The following is a 13,845-nucleotide window of genomic DNA, read 5'->3' on the forward strand; positions in this document are numbered from 1 at the left end:
ACAGGAATTTAAACTCAATGGAGTAAAGAATGGAAGAATTTGGGAAAGAAGTCACAAAAATTGCCAAAAATGTAAAGCAGAGTTGTGATGTGGGTAAAAATTTACAGAATGGATTTGGAAGGTAACCAAAGGCATTAAGAGGCTAAGGTGACATCAGGAACAACAGAAAAAAAGTGAAAGTTAAAGTCTCTATCAAGTTAAGTATTCACAACAAAATATATGAATTAATAGCACAGAGAGAATGGCCCAGCAGCCCTAAAGGAGGCTGGGGTTCCAGAGTGACTAAATATTCCAGAATACTCGACTTATAGAGGGGATAGGCAGCGTCAGCATTGATGTGCAAAAGGAAAATCAAGATGTTAGACCTGTTAGGAGTCTTCTGAGGTTTTAACACTCAGACTAGGTAAGAAGGAGCTAGTAGTGTAGCGTATTTGTATTTTCAATGAGCATTCACTAAGATTCCACACAAGAGGATTTTTGCACAAAGTTAGTGCTCATGGGATTGGCAGGAGATAATTCCTTCATCCCAATGTACAATTTTTTAGAATACTTTGAACAGTTTAGAGACCGTAAATGTTGGTATTTGGAGAAGCCTGGTGTCCTTCTGCAAGAATCACAGGAATGTTAACATCTAGATACAGCGCACATATAGGAAAGCCATACTGTAGGACACAGAATAAATCAAGAGATAATGAGGGCACGTAAAAAAGGCAGCACATTAATCATGGGTGACTTTAATCATCAGGTGGATTGGGAAAATCAAATTGGCAAAGGTAGCCATAAAGAATAATTCCAAGAACAATACGTTGTGGATCCAACCAGGGATCAGGCTATTTTGGATCTATTAATGTGTAATGAGGCAGGTTGAATAAACAATCCTAGAGTAAAAGAACCCCTCGGAAGCAGTGACCATAACATGTTTGAATTTAGCATTCAGCTTGAAAGTGAGAAACTTGGAAACTTAAAAAGGGCAGTCACAAAGGAATGAGGGCAGAGTTGGCTGCAGTGGACTGGGAAAGGAGTTTAGCAGAAAAGATGGTTGATCAGCAATGGCAGAAGTTTAGGAAAATAGATTATGACTCACAACTAAGCTATATCCCAGTGAGGAAGAAGGGGATAAATCAACCATGGTTAATTAAGGAAGTTAATTATAGTATTAAACTGAAAGGAAAAACAACATACAATGTGGCAAAGGTTAGTGGTAAACCAGAGGTTTGGGAAAGTTTCAAAAACTTACAAACGATGACCAAAGAAAATAAAGAGGGAAAAGATAAACTTAGCAAGCAATATAAAAACAGACAGCAAGAGCTTCTTTAAATATATAAAAAGTAGGGCAAGAGGCCAAAGTGCCTTAGAGAATGAGACTGGGGAAATAATGATGGGGAACCTGGAAATGACAGTGAAGTTAAATAAATACTTTGCATCAGTCTTCACGGTGAAAGACACTAATAACATTCCAAAATCAAGGGTCAAAAAAAAGGATGGGGGCGCGGGGCTCAGAAATAAATGTAATTGCTAGAGCAAAAGTATTAGGGAAACTAATAGGGCTAAAGGTCGAAAATTCTCCTGGACCAGATGGGTTGCATCCTAGGATGCTAAAGGAAGTAGCTACAGAGATAGTGGATGCACTCACTGGTAGTAATCTTTCTTAAAGTCTGGAAAAGTCCCAGAAGTTTGGAAAACTGCCAATGTAACACCCTTATTCAGAAAAGGAAAGAGACAAAAAAAGACAGGTAGCTGTCGGCCAGCTAGCTTAACATCTGTCATTGGAAAATGGTAGAGCCCTTTCTAAAGGATGTAATAGCAGAGCATTTAGAAAAGCATAATATCATCAAGCAGAGTCAGCATGGCTTCATGGGGGGGAAATCATGCCTGACAATTTATTAAATTCTTTGAGGTGAGAATGAGCAAGATAAAGGGGAACCTGTAGATGTAATCATAGAAACCCTACAGTGCAGAAAGAGGCCATTCGGCCCATCGAGTCTGCACCGACCACAATCCCACCTAGGCCCTATCCCCATATCCCTACATATTTTACCCACTAATCCCTCTAACCTACACATCTCAGGACACTAAGGGGCAATTTAAGCATGGCCAATCAACCTAACCCGCACATCTTTGGAATGTGGGAGGAAACTGGAGCACCCGGAGGAAACCCACGCAGACACGAGGAGAATGTGCAAACTCCACACAGACAGTGACCTAAGCCGGGAATCGAACCCAAGTAATATACTTGGATTTCCAAAAAGTGTTCCATAAGCTTCTGCACAAAGGCTACTTAATAAGAGTCCATGGTGCTGGGGGCAGTATATTACAATGGAGAAGACTGGCTAACTGATAGAAGACAGAGTTGGGATAAGAGGGGAATTTTTAGGTAGGCGATCTGTAACTAAATAGTCGAGTGCCACAGGGATCAGTACTGGGGCCAATATTATTTACAGTATATACTAATAGCTTGGGCGAGGGAAGTGAAGGTACTATTGCCAAGTTTGCAGATGACACAAAAATAGGTGTGAAGGCAAGTGGTGAGGATGACACAGAGTCGACTGAGAAATATAGACAGGTTAGATGAGTGGGCAAAAACTTGGCAGATGGAATATAATGTACAAAAATATGAAGTTATGCACTTTGGTAGGAAGAATAAATGAGCTGAACGTTATTTGAATGGAGAAAGACTGCAGAAAGCTGCAGCACAGAGGGATTTGGGGGTCCTGGTACATAAATCACAAAAAGCTAGCTTACACATTTAGCAGGTAAGAGAGAAGGCAAACAGAATGTTGGTCTTTATTTCGAAGAGAGTGGAGTATAAAATTAGTGAATCTTGCTGAAACTATACAAGACACTAGTAAGATCACACCTGGAACACTGTGAACTATTATTAGTTCCCTTAGATATACTTGCATTGGAGACGTCCAGAGAAGGTTCACAAAGTTGAACCCAGGTATAGAGGGATTGTCTTAAGAGGAGGTTGAGTAGGTTGGATCTGCACTCACTGGAGTTTAGAAGAACGAGAGGCAACCTTATGGAGACATATCGGATTCTCAGCATCTACCCTGCCAAGCCCGCTGAGAGATTGTTTCTCCTTGTGGGAGAGTCTAGGACCAGAGGGCACAATCTCAGAATAAGAGGTCACCCATTTAAGACAAGAGAGGAGGAATTTTTTCTCTTGGAGGGTTGTGAATCTGTGGAATTCTTTACCGCAGAGGCTGGGTCGTTAAGTACGTTCAAGGCTGAGATAGACAGATTTTTAATTAGTAAGGGAATCGAGGGTTATGGGGATAAAGTAGAAAAGTGGAGTTGAGGATTACATCAGATCAGTCATGATCTCATTGAATGGCAGAGCAGGCTCGATGGGCCGAACAGCCTATTTCTGCTCTTATGTTACCTTTTATTACAGAGGCATTGGAATACAAGAATTAACCTTTCTGCAATTGTATTGGGTCTAGTTATGACCATACCTGGAGTGTTATGTAAGAAAAGATACACTTGCCTTGGGAGTGCAATGCAGATTCATTACTCCAATTCCTGGCATATTGTCCTATGAGGAGAGATAGGCCTATGTTTTCTGGAGTTTAGAAGGATGAGAAGTGTTCTCATTGAAACATATAAAATTCTTAAAGGGATTGACAGGGTGGATGCTCGGAAGATATTTTCCCCTGAGCTGGAGGGCCACAGTCTCAGAATAAGCAGTTGACCATTTAGAATTGAGATGAGGTCATGAATCAAATAGTCATGAATCTTTACAGTTTTCTATCCCAGAGAGCTGTGATGTTCAATCGTTGAGTACATTCAAGCCAGAAATTGACAATATTTTGGAAACTAAGGGAATGAAATTTTATGAGGAATGTGCAGGAAACTGGAGTTGAGGTGGATCATCAGTCAAGATCTTAGTGAATAGCGGAGCAGTCTCGAAGACCCAAATGGCCGACTGCTGCTACTATTCCTTATTCTCTAGTAGAGACCGTCTTGAATTACCTGACGCAGTGCCCCTGCTGGTATGAAGACTGCATCACCCAAGAACTGGAAGATAGCCCAACTGCGTATTCCACATTCTTCATAGAGCTTCCGGCGCAGTTTCTTGTTCAGGTAGCAAGTCTGATCACGGATTGGCTCATGTTCAAGCGATTCCTGACCCTGATCCTCATTAGCCTTTTTGATGGGGGCACAACAAACAAATAAATTTTCTAACATCCCTGCATTACACTCAGTTGTCAGATACACCTCTGAATTGTGAAACAAAGGGTTCTTGTCCTAGGTAAGCTGTGATTTCATAAGAAGCTTTTTAAACTTTGATACAGTTTTGTTAACAAAGAAATAAAATGAAAACAACTTCTCCCAGGAAATATAAACTTATAGCTGGGCACATTACAGTAAGCCATCTTGTTTTAATAAAATTCCCTTGACGATAAAAGACTTGAAAAATGTCAAACAAGGCAATTAGAAGATATATTCTTCAATATCTTGATGAGATTTTACTTTGTGGTTCATTACTTCAATAGAAATGAAAAGGAACCAATCCAAATTTCTTCAGTCCATAAAACTATGGAACCTAACCCATTTCCAAAACCATTCAATGTTGCTAACCTTTTGGGTTTGCACCACAACATGGCAGATCAGTGCACTTCTGCTGAAGTTTTGTGCTGTCTAAGTGTATAAACTGCTCACCTTTTGTAGAAACTTCCTTATTTTGTTTGTATCTTTGGCTGAAAAAATGTGCCACAAAGCACCTGGAGTCTCATCACTATCCTTCAATCTTTTCTTTGTGTTTTCATCAATTTCATCTTCCTCAATTTTCGTCAAGATAGCTGGAAAAGCACAAATTGGGCATTTTTGCAAATACTGTTTAAGTTTATTTATTAGCGCCACAAGTATGTTCCATTGCACAAGCTTGACGGTTTTATGTTCAGAGTATGGCATTGAAAACAGCTGTTAGAGACTTGCAACTGAACAGGTGATTAAAATGGTTTCAATTATCTAAACAAGATACTTTACCTAGCACATGGAGAGTTCCTCTCACTGCAATCTAAGTAGGTCTCATATATATATAATAGATAATCCCCAAGCCAATAAATTCCACCAAGAATGTAGGAAAACATTTTTTCAGAGACAAAGCTTCTTCAAGAACAACTATGCAATTTCAGACAGTGATATAAAATTCTTCGACCTTGGGATGACTTTGTTTTATTAGTGAGTTTTCTCTACAGCTACCGTGACAACATGTCATTAAAGGAAGATAGAAGGCAGGGAGTGCTATGTTTTTTTTTTACCACAGACAAAGTATTAAAAAGTGAGCGGCAGGTTCTTACTTAGAGGTGGATGTCAATTACTTTAACTATTGAAGCTCTGCTTTGAGACCTGCCATTTTGGTTTTCTCTTGCACCATAAAATTATAAGTTCCAGGATGAGTTGGGAGTGGCTCATTATGTTGGTGTTTAGGAATTGATTGTGTTTGCTGCCAACACCATAAATGCACAGTTGTAGATGTGGCAATTTACACAGGCAGTGGCATAGTGGTATTGTCACTGGACTAATAATCCAGGGTTACCCTCGAGGGACCCTAATTAGAATTCCATCATTGTAGATGGTGAAATTTGAATTCAATAAAAATCTGGAATTAAGGATGATTATGAAACCATGTTGTAAAAAAAACCCATCTGGTTCAATAATGTCCTTTAAGGAAGTCCTTAACTGGTTTGGTCTACATGTGACTCGAGATCCACAGTAATGCTCTCTGAAATGGCCTAGCAAGCCAGACAGCAAGCAATTAGAGATGGACAATAAAATGCTGGCACAGTCAGCGATGGCATCTCATGAATGCATTTTTAAAAAACATGCAATACTGCCCGGTGACAGCTGTTAAAATGTGAGGAATATAGTATTGTCTAAGGGATTTCTCAATCATGGATTGGGTTGTTGTTGTGAACAGCTCTAGACATCAGCTGAATTATTTGAAATCAGACTTGGGCTCTTCATTACATTATGTTATTAATATTGTTACAAGGCTTATGGGTACCAATTAGATGAAATGGAAAATCTTTTTTCTTTACATTACAATTACAATTCTGATGAAAAGAAAAATGCAAATATGGTCCTCTATTTCCTAAAAATCAAAACATAGTCATGCAATCAGCAATTTTAAATATGATTTTTTTCTTTATTGGCAGCATCAGATAGACCATAATTACTGCTTTTTTGATGTAAACAGGCAATCCATCCTCAATCTGTTGCAAAAACAACCATCAATCTGTGACTATATTTCAAAATAGTACTTAATTTGCAATGAAGTGCTTTGAACCTCCTGAGGTCACGAAATAAATTATATAAATGCAAGCCTGTTCTTTCTTTAGGCAGCAACATTTAAAATCTGATTTAGTGGTTTTCAGTTAATGTTAAGAAACAACTCTCAATGTATTGTGCTCATTGCACACAATGAATGGACAATATCATCTGATGGTCTAGTTCACAGATATATTGACAGATGTCATCAATAGCTCTTTGAAAGACATGTTTAAGAAGGGAAGAACACAGTAAGGAGCAGCGCTCCGAAAGCTAATGGTATTTTCTACCAAATAAACCAGTTGGACTTTAACCTGGTGTTGTTAAAACTCTTACTGTGTTCACCCCAGTCCAACACTGGCATCTCTACATTAAGAAGGGAAGAAGCAGGAAGGGAGTTCAAATATCTATTTACTCGATTAATCTGATAACATTTAGTGTTTATAATGCTCTCTTCACTTACAGGCAGAAAATCTAGACTGAGATCTCAGAACAGTGTGCTACACTATTGGAGGTGCAATTTTCTGGATAACATATTAAAGTGAGATTTTGTCTGCCCTCTCAGGTGGATGTAAAAGATTCTGGGACACAATTTCAAAGAAGAGTTCTCCTGAGTATTACTAAAGCAGATATTGGGTCATCATTGTATTGTTTGTGGGAGCTTGATGTATACAAATTAACTGTCACATTCCATACATTACAACAGTGACAAGAGTTCAGAAAGTACTCTATTGACTGTAAAGCACTTCAGGACGTATCAATGTTGTTAATGGCATTATATAAAAGGTTTTTCCTTCATCCAAACAAAGCAGTCACTGATGACAGTCGTGCTACACTTAAACCTCCAAATTTCCAGCTTTGTGTCTGCTGTCTTCCCAATGTCATAATGACCAAGATGGAACTTATGAAGGGAACCATAAGTGTGAACCTTATCCAAATGTTCTGCAGCACAGAATGTTGAAATATTAATTTATCCATGTGTCTGTGGACAGTTCCTGCCAACTTGTTCCAAGACATTTTCCTTGGTCCATGTTTATAACGGAGACGGATAATGTAAACTTGTAATGCTGTCCTTACTCTTACTGATACATAGGCGGTGGCTGGAGTTCACAATGTCAGCATGACAAGTTTACATCAGCAGTTTTCATTATAAATTCCAAAGTCTATGTTTATAATAGAGATTTAAAAGGGTCAGAATGTATGGCTCAAAAACATGAACTTAATCACATCTTATATATAATGGTCCAATTTTAGCCTCTCACGCTGAAGAAAACATTTCCACAATACAATACTACAGGAGATTAAAGATTAAGTTTTGTAATCATTTACACAATTTTTAAATGAAACCCAAAACCACGGTCTACTGCTACACATGACATATTGCTGATTTCCTTCATCTGTTAAGTTGCCAATAAAGAGGAAATGAACAAAGAACAAAGAACAGTACAGCACAGGAAACAGGCCCTTCGGCCCTCCAAGCCTGTGCCGCTCATTGGTCCAACTAGACCAATCGTTTGTATCCCTCCATTCCCAGGCTGCTCATGTGACTATCCAGGTAAGTCTTAAATGATGTCAGCGTGCCTGCCTCCACCACCCTACTTGGCAGCGCATTCCAGGCCCCCACCACCCTCTGTGTAAAAAAACATCCCTCTGATATCTGAGTTATACTTCGCCCCTCTCACCTTGAGCCCGTGACCCCTCGTGATCGTCACCTCCGACCTGGGAAAAAGCTTCCCACTGTTCACCCTATCTATCCCCTTCATAATCTTGTACACCTCTATTAGATCTCCCCTCATTCTCCGTCTTTCCAGGGAGAACAACCCCAGTCTACCCAATCTCTCCTCATAGCTAAGACCCTCCATACCAGGCAACATCCTGGTAAACCTTCTCTGCACTTTCTCTAAAGCCTCTACGTCCTTCTGGTAGTGCGGCGACCAGAACTGGACGCAGTACTCCAAATGTGGCCTAACCAGCGTTCTATACAGCTGCATCATCAGACTCCAGCTTTTATACTCTATACCCCGTCCTATAAAGGCAAGCATACCATATGCCTTCTTCACCACCTTCTCCACCTGTGTTGCCACCTTCAAGGATTTGTGGACTTGCACACCTAGGTCCCTCTGTGTTTCTATACTCCTGATGACTCTGCCATTTATTGTATAACTCCTCCCTTCATTATTTCTTCCAAAATGCATCACTTCGCATTTATCCGGATTAAACTCCATCTGCCACCTCTCCGCCCAATTTTCCAGCCTATCTATATCCTGCTGTATTGCCCGACAATGCTCTTCGCTATCCGCAAGTCCAGCCATCTTCGTGTCATCCGCAAACTTGCTGATTACACCAGTTACACCTTCTTTCAAATCATTTATATATATCACAAATAGCAGAGGCCCCAGTACAGAGCCCTGCGGAACACCGCTGGTCACAGACCTCCAGCCGGAAAAAGACCCTTCGACCACTACCCTCTGTCTCCTATGGCCAAGCCAGTTCTCCACCCATCTAGCCACTTCTCCTTGTATCCCATGAGCCTTAACCTTCTTAACCAACCTGCCATGTGGGACTTTGACAAATGCCTTACTGAAATCCATATAGACGACATTCACGGCCCTTCCTTCATCAACCGTTTTTGTCACTTCCTCAAAAAACTCCACCAAATTTGTAAGGCACGACCTCCCTCTTACAAAACCATGCTGTCTGTCACTAATGAGATTGTTCCGTTCTAAATGCACATACATCCTGTCTCTAAGAATCCTCTCCAACAACTTCCCTACCACGGACGTCAAGCTCACCGACCTATAATTTCCTGGGTTATCCCTGCTACCCTTCTTAAACAACGGGACCACATTCGCTATCCTCCAATCCTCAGGGACCTCTCCCGTGTCCAAAGAAGCGACAAAGATTTCCGTCAGAGGCCCAGCAATTTCATCTCTCGTCTCCCTGAGCAGTCGAGGATAGATGCCATCAGGCCCTGGGGCTTTGTCAGTTTTAATGTTCCCTAAAAAAACCTAACACTTCCTCTCTTGTAATGGAAATTTTCTCTAACGGGTCAACACCTCCCTCCGAGACACTCCCGGTTAACACGCCCCTCTCCTTCGTGAATACCGATGCAAAGTATTCATTTAGGATCTCCCCTATTCCCTTGGGTTCTAAGCATAATTCCCCTCCTTTGTCCCTGAGAGGTCCGATTTTCTCCCTGACAACTCTTTTGTTCCTAACGTATGAATAGAATGCCTTAGGATTCTCCTTAATCCTGCCTGCCAAGAACATCTCGTGACCTCTTTTTGCCCTTCTAACTCCCCGTTTGAGTTCTTTCCTACTCTCTCTGTATTCCTCCAGAGCTCCATCTGTTTTCAGTTGCCTGGACTTAACGTACGCCTCTCTTTTCTTTTTAGTCAGATCCTCAATTTCCCTGGTTATCCACGGCTCTCGAATCCTACCTTTCCTATTTTTCCTTTTTACAGGCACATGCCTATCCTGCAGCCTTATCAATAGTTCCTTAAAAGACTCCCACATGCCAGACGCGGACTTACCCTCGAACATCCTCTCCCAATCAACATCCACCAATTCCTGCCTAATCCGGCTATAGTTAGCCTTCCCCCAATTTAGCACCCTGCCCGTAGGACAGCACTCATCCTTGTCCATTACTATCCTAAAGTTAACAGAGTTGTGGTCACTATTTGCCACATGTTCCCCTACCGAAACTTTGACGACCTGACCGGGCTCATTTCCCAGAACTAGGTCCAGTATAGCCCCCTCTCTAGTCGGGCTATCTACATACTGTTCCAAAGAACCTTCCAGTACGCATTTTACAAATTCCTCCCTGTCCAGACCCCCAGCTCTAAGCACTTTCCAGTCTGTGCCAGGGAAATTAAAGTCCCCCACTACAACAACCCTATTTTTTCTGCACCTATCCAGAATCTCTTGACATATCCTTTCCTCCACTTCCCGTGAATGAAGCGACAATGAAAACTGCTAAAGGTGCCATTTGCTTGGTACTGAATTTGGTTATTAAAGTACACTTCTTGGCGAAAAAACAATATCATCAGATGGATTCTCCCTTCATGTTCCACAACTTTACCCTGCCTTATCTGAAGGTCATGATGTGGAGATGCCGGCGTTGGACTGGGGTAAACACAGTAAGAAGTTTAACAACACCAGGTTAAAGTCCAACAGGTTTATTTGGTAGCAAAAGCCACACAAGCTTTCGGAGCTCTTAGCCCCTTCTTCAGGTGAGTGGGAATTCTGTTCACAAACAGAGCTTATAAAGACACAGACTCAATTTACATGAATAATGGTTGGAATGCGAATACTTACAACTAATCAAGTCTTTAAGAAACAAAACAATGTGAGTGAAGAGAGCATCAAGACAGGCTAAAAAGATGTGTATTGTCTCCAGACAAGACAGCCAGTGAAACTCTGCAGGTTCAGGCAACTGTGGGGGTTACAAATAGTGTGACATGAACCCAATATCCCGGTTGAGGCCGTCCTCGTGTGTGCGGAACTTGGCTATCAGTTTCTGCTCAGCGACTCTGCGCTGTCGTGTGTCGCGAAGGCTGCCTTGGAGAACGCTTACCCGAATATCAGAGGCCGAATGCCCGTGACCGCTGAAGTGCTCCCCAACAGGAAGAGAACAGTCTTGCCTGGTGATTGTCGAGCGGTGTTCATTCATCCGTTGTCGCAGCGTCTGCATAGTTTCCCCAATGTACCATGCCTCGGGACATCTTGACATCGGGACATTATTTGTAACTCCCACAGTTGCGTGGACCTGCAGAGTTTCACTGGCTGTCTTGTCTGGAGACAATACACATCTTTTTAGCCTGTCTTGATGCTCTCTCCACTCACATTGTTTCGTTTCTTAAAGACTTGATTAATTGTAAGTATTCGCATTCCAACCATTATTCATGTAAATTGAGTCTGTGTCTTTATAAGCTCTGTTTGTGAACAGAATTCCCACTCACCTGAAGAAGGGGCTAAGAGCTCCGAAAGCTTGTGTGGCTTTTGCTACCAAATAAACCTGTTGGACTTTAACCTGGTGTTGTTAAACTTCTTACTGTGTTTATCTGAAGGTCTCAGGTTCAACTCCTAGTTTGTACTAAGCTAAAGACATTTGGGACACGGGTAAAGGTCAGTAATCAGTTATATATTATGTAATTATGGGTGTCCAACTTGCTATAGTCAGTTTATTGCCCCCGCTGAAAGGTAAAGATATCGCAAAACCCACGAGCTCCAAAAGGAAAAGTCAAGCAAGATTTGGAAAGTCGACCAAGATTTCCTCATTACTATCCTGCAATATCTGCTGAAAGGACCTGTGCTTCTCAGCCTGGTGAAGACAAGACCAGTCAAAGAAAAGCCCACATTCACATTCAAAAATAGAAATGGTTAACTGAGCAGTTGCAAGAGAAAACATGAAACAATATACCAGAAAGGAACATTCAAAAATGGTGTGCAGGAGAAAAGGGAAGAGAATTGATGATTTAAAAGATTTCCCAGTCATAATGGCACTAAGGGCTGAGAATCAATTAAGTATTCAATTACATAATATATAACTGATTACTGACCTGATCTACGAACTTCACTGAAATTTTAAACCACAATTAAGAAATAAAATAAGTGTTTGACAGTCAGGTATTGAACTATTTCCCCCAGTTGATACTTCTATATTAAGCGTAGCCATTGGTTTAGGGTCAGGGGTGCATTAGGTAGAACAGTTCACTATCTACATCTTTCTGAACGCTATCCCTCAACTTCCATCAATTCTGATATCTGCAACAATCTATATATGCTCTACCAGATATAAACAATTGGAAAAACTCACAACACAATTAATGGTGGTGGCTCCACGACAAGTTCAGAGATAATTAGTTGCTCAGCAAGTTAGAGGAAGTAAAACTTCCATTTTAGACAATTGCCGATTCCCAAGATGGTGACTATGGACCAGTTGGACATTGTATGGATCTCAGTTACACATCTGTAGATATCGGTGTGGATGAAGGGGAATTGGTCAGCTTTTCTCTGCCAACTCAGGAGTGACAAAAATGCACATGATGCTGCAAGGGGCTCAATTTCCAAGATTGCTCCTCATTTCTGTTCAGTGGTTGGGTTCTGGAATCAGATCTCCTGAGGCTTTTCCAGTGTTTGTAAATGGTGCTGTTTACAAGTTTGCAACAGGGAGTTTATGAATTTTCTGCATTAGAACGTTTGATAAGGTGTATTCTTGGTGAGTACATTTATGTAACTGAGTGGGCCTTGCCTTGCACATACCTCAAGTTGCATGGCCTTAGGATGCTGACAACACAGCTTCCAGATGATCTCTGTGGAAGGTGATATTGTAGCTGATGGTTATCCTTACAAACTGCCACTCCATCTCTCCAACTTTCCATTTAACCATCTCATTCCCTACAATTCTCCAAGATATCTGCGTTCCATGTCTGCACAGCTTTTCTATCACTCCAACATTGGTGGACATGCCTTGGGTTTCAAGGCACTCAGGACTATTGTGCTATCCAATATTCTAGTGGTAAATTCAGTTTGTGTAATTTGATTTTGAATCCATGGTACAGAAGTAACATTTAATAATCATTAAGGGGGGGGGACCCAAATTAATAGAGTTGTCACCAGAATGGCATTCAATTCCAAGGCATATGTTGTTACCACTTTCAAACCATGCTAAGCACACAAGCTCAATAAATATGAAAATAAAAATGATCAACTGGGGAAAACAGTACATGTATGGTTGTCAAACACTTGTTCTATTACTTAATTGAGGTTTAAGACTTCAGTGACCCTATAGTCAATAGTCAGCTATCTATTGTGGTATTGAATATGTTGAATACTTCATTAATTCTGAGCCCTTAGCATCTTTCTGACTGGGAGCTAGTGAGTAGTGTTCCTGCCTCTGAGCTAGAAGCTCTGTGTTGAAATCCCATTCCAGACCTTGATGGGGGCTATGGAAGGTATGTTCATAACAATGGCCTAGTGGTATTGCTAGACTATTAATCCAGAAACTCAGCTAAAAGTTCTGAGGGCCTGGGTTTGAATCCTACCACAGCAGATGGTGGAATTTGAATTCAATAAAAATAAATATCTGGAATTAATAATCTACTGGCGGCACGGTGGCACAGTGGTTAGCACTGCTGCCTCACAATGCCGGGGACCCGGGTTCAATTCCCGGATTGGGTCAATGTCTGTGCAGAGTCTGCACGTTCTCCCTGTGCCTGCGTGGGTTTCCACCGGGTGCTCCGGTTTCCTCCCACAGTCCGAAAGACGTGCTTGGTTATGTGCATTGGCCATGCTAAATTCTCCCTCAGTGTATCCTGAGTGGGGCGGCAAGGGGATTGTCACAGTAATTTCATTGCAGTGTTAATGTATGCCTACTTGTGACACTAATAAATAGACTTAAAAATAAATAAAATACTGATGATTATGAGATCATTGTCGAAAAAACCCATCTGTTCACTAATGTCCTTGAGGGAAGGAAATCTGCCGTCCTTACTTGGTCTGACTCCAGAGCCACAGCAATGTTCTTGAGTCTCAACTGCCCTCTGAAATGGCCTAGCAAGCCACTCA

General features: G+C 41.2%; 1 protein-coding gene across 5 annotated transcripts in view; it reads right to left on the reverse strand.

The window, feature by feature from the left end:
- The window catches only part of jmjd1cb (jumonji domain containing 1Cb), a 306,094-nt gene that overhangs the window by 7,693 nt on the left and 284,556 nt on the right, over positions 1-13,845 (reverse strand). For all 5 annotated transcript variants that reach the window (XM_078223635.1, XM_078223634.1, XM_078223636.1 and 2 more), the window contains 2 exons: positions 4,666-4,805; positions 3,976-4,149 (listed from right to left, as the gene is read on the reverse strand). In XM_078223635.1, coding sequence (XP_078079761.1) covers positions 3,976-4,149; positions 4,666-4,805 — 314 coding nt within the window. The remainder of the gene's footprint in view (positions 1-3,975; positions 4,150-4,665; positions 4,806-13,845) is intronic.

Source organism: Mustelus asterias, chromosome 11 (assembly GCF_964213995.1).
Source record: "Mustelus asterias chromosome 11, sMusAst1.hap1.1, whole genome shotgun sequence".
NCBI classification, from domain to species: Eukaryota; Metazoa; Chordata; class Chondrichthyes; order Carcharhiniformes; family Triakidae; genus Mustelus; species Mustelus asterias.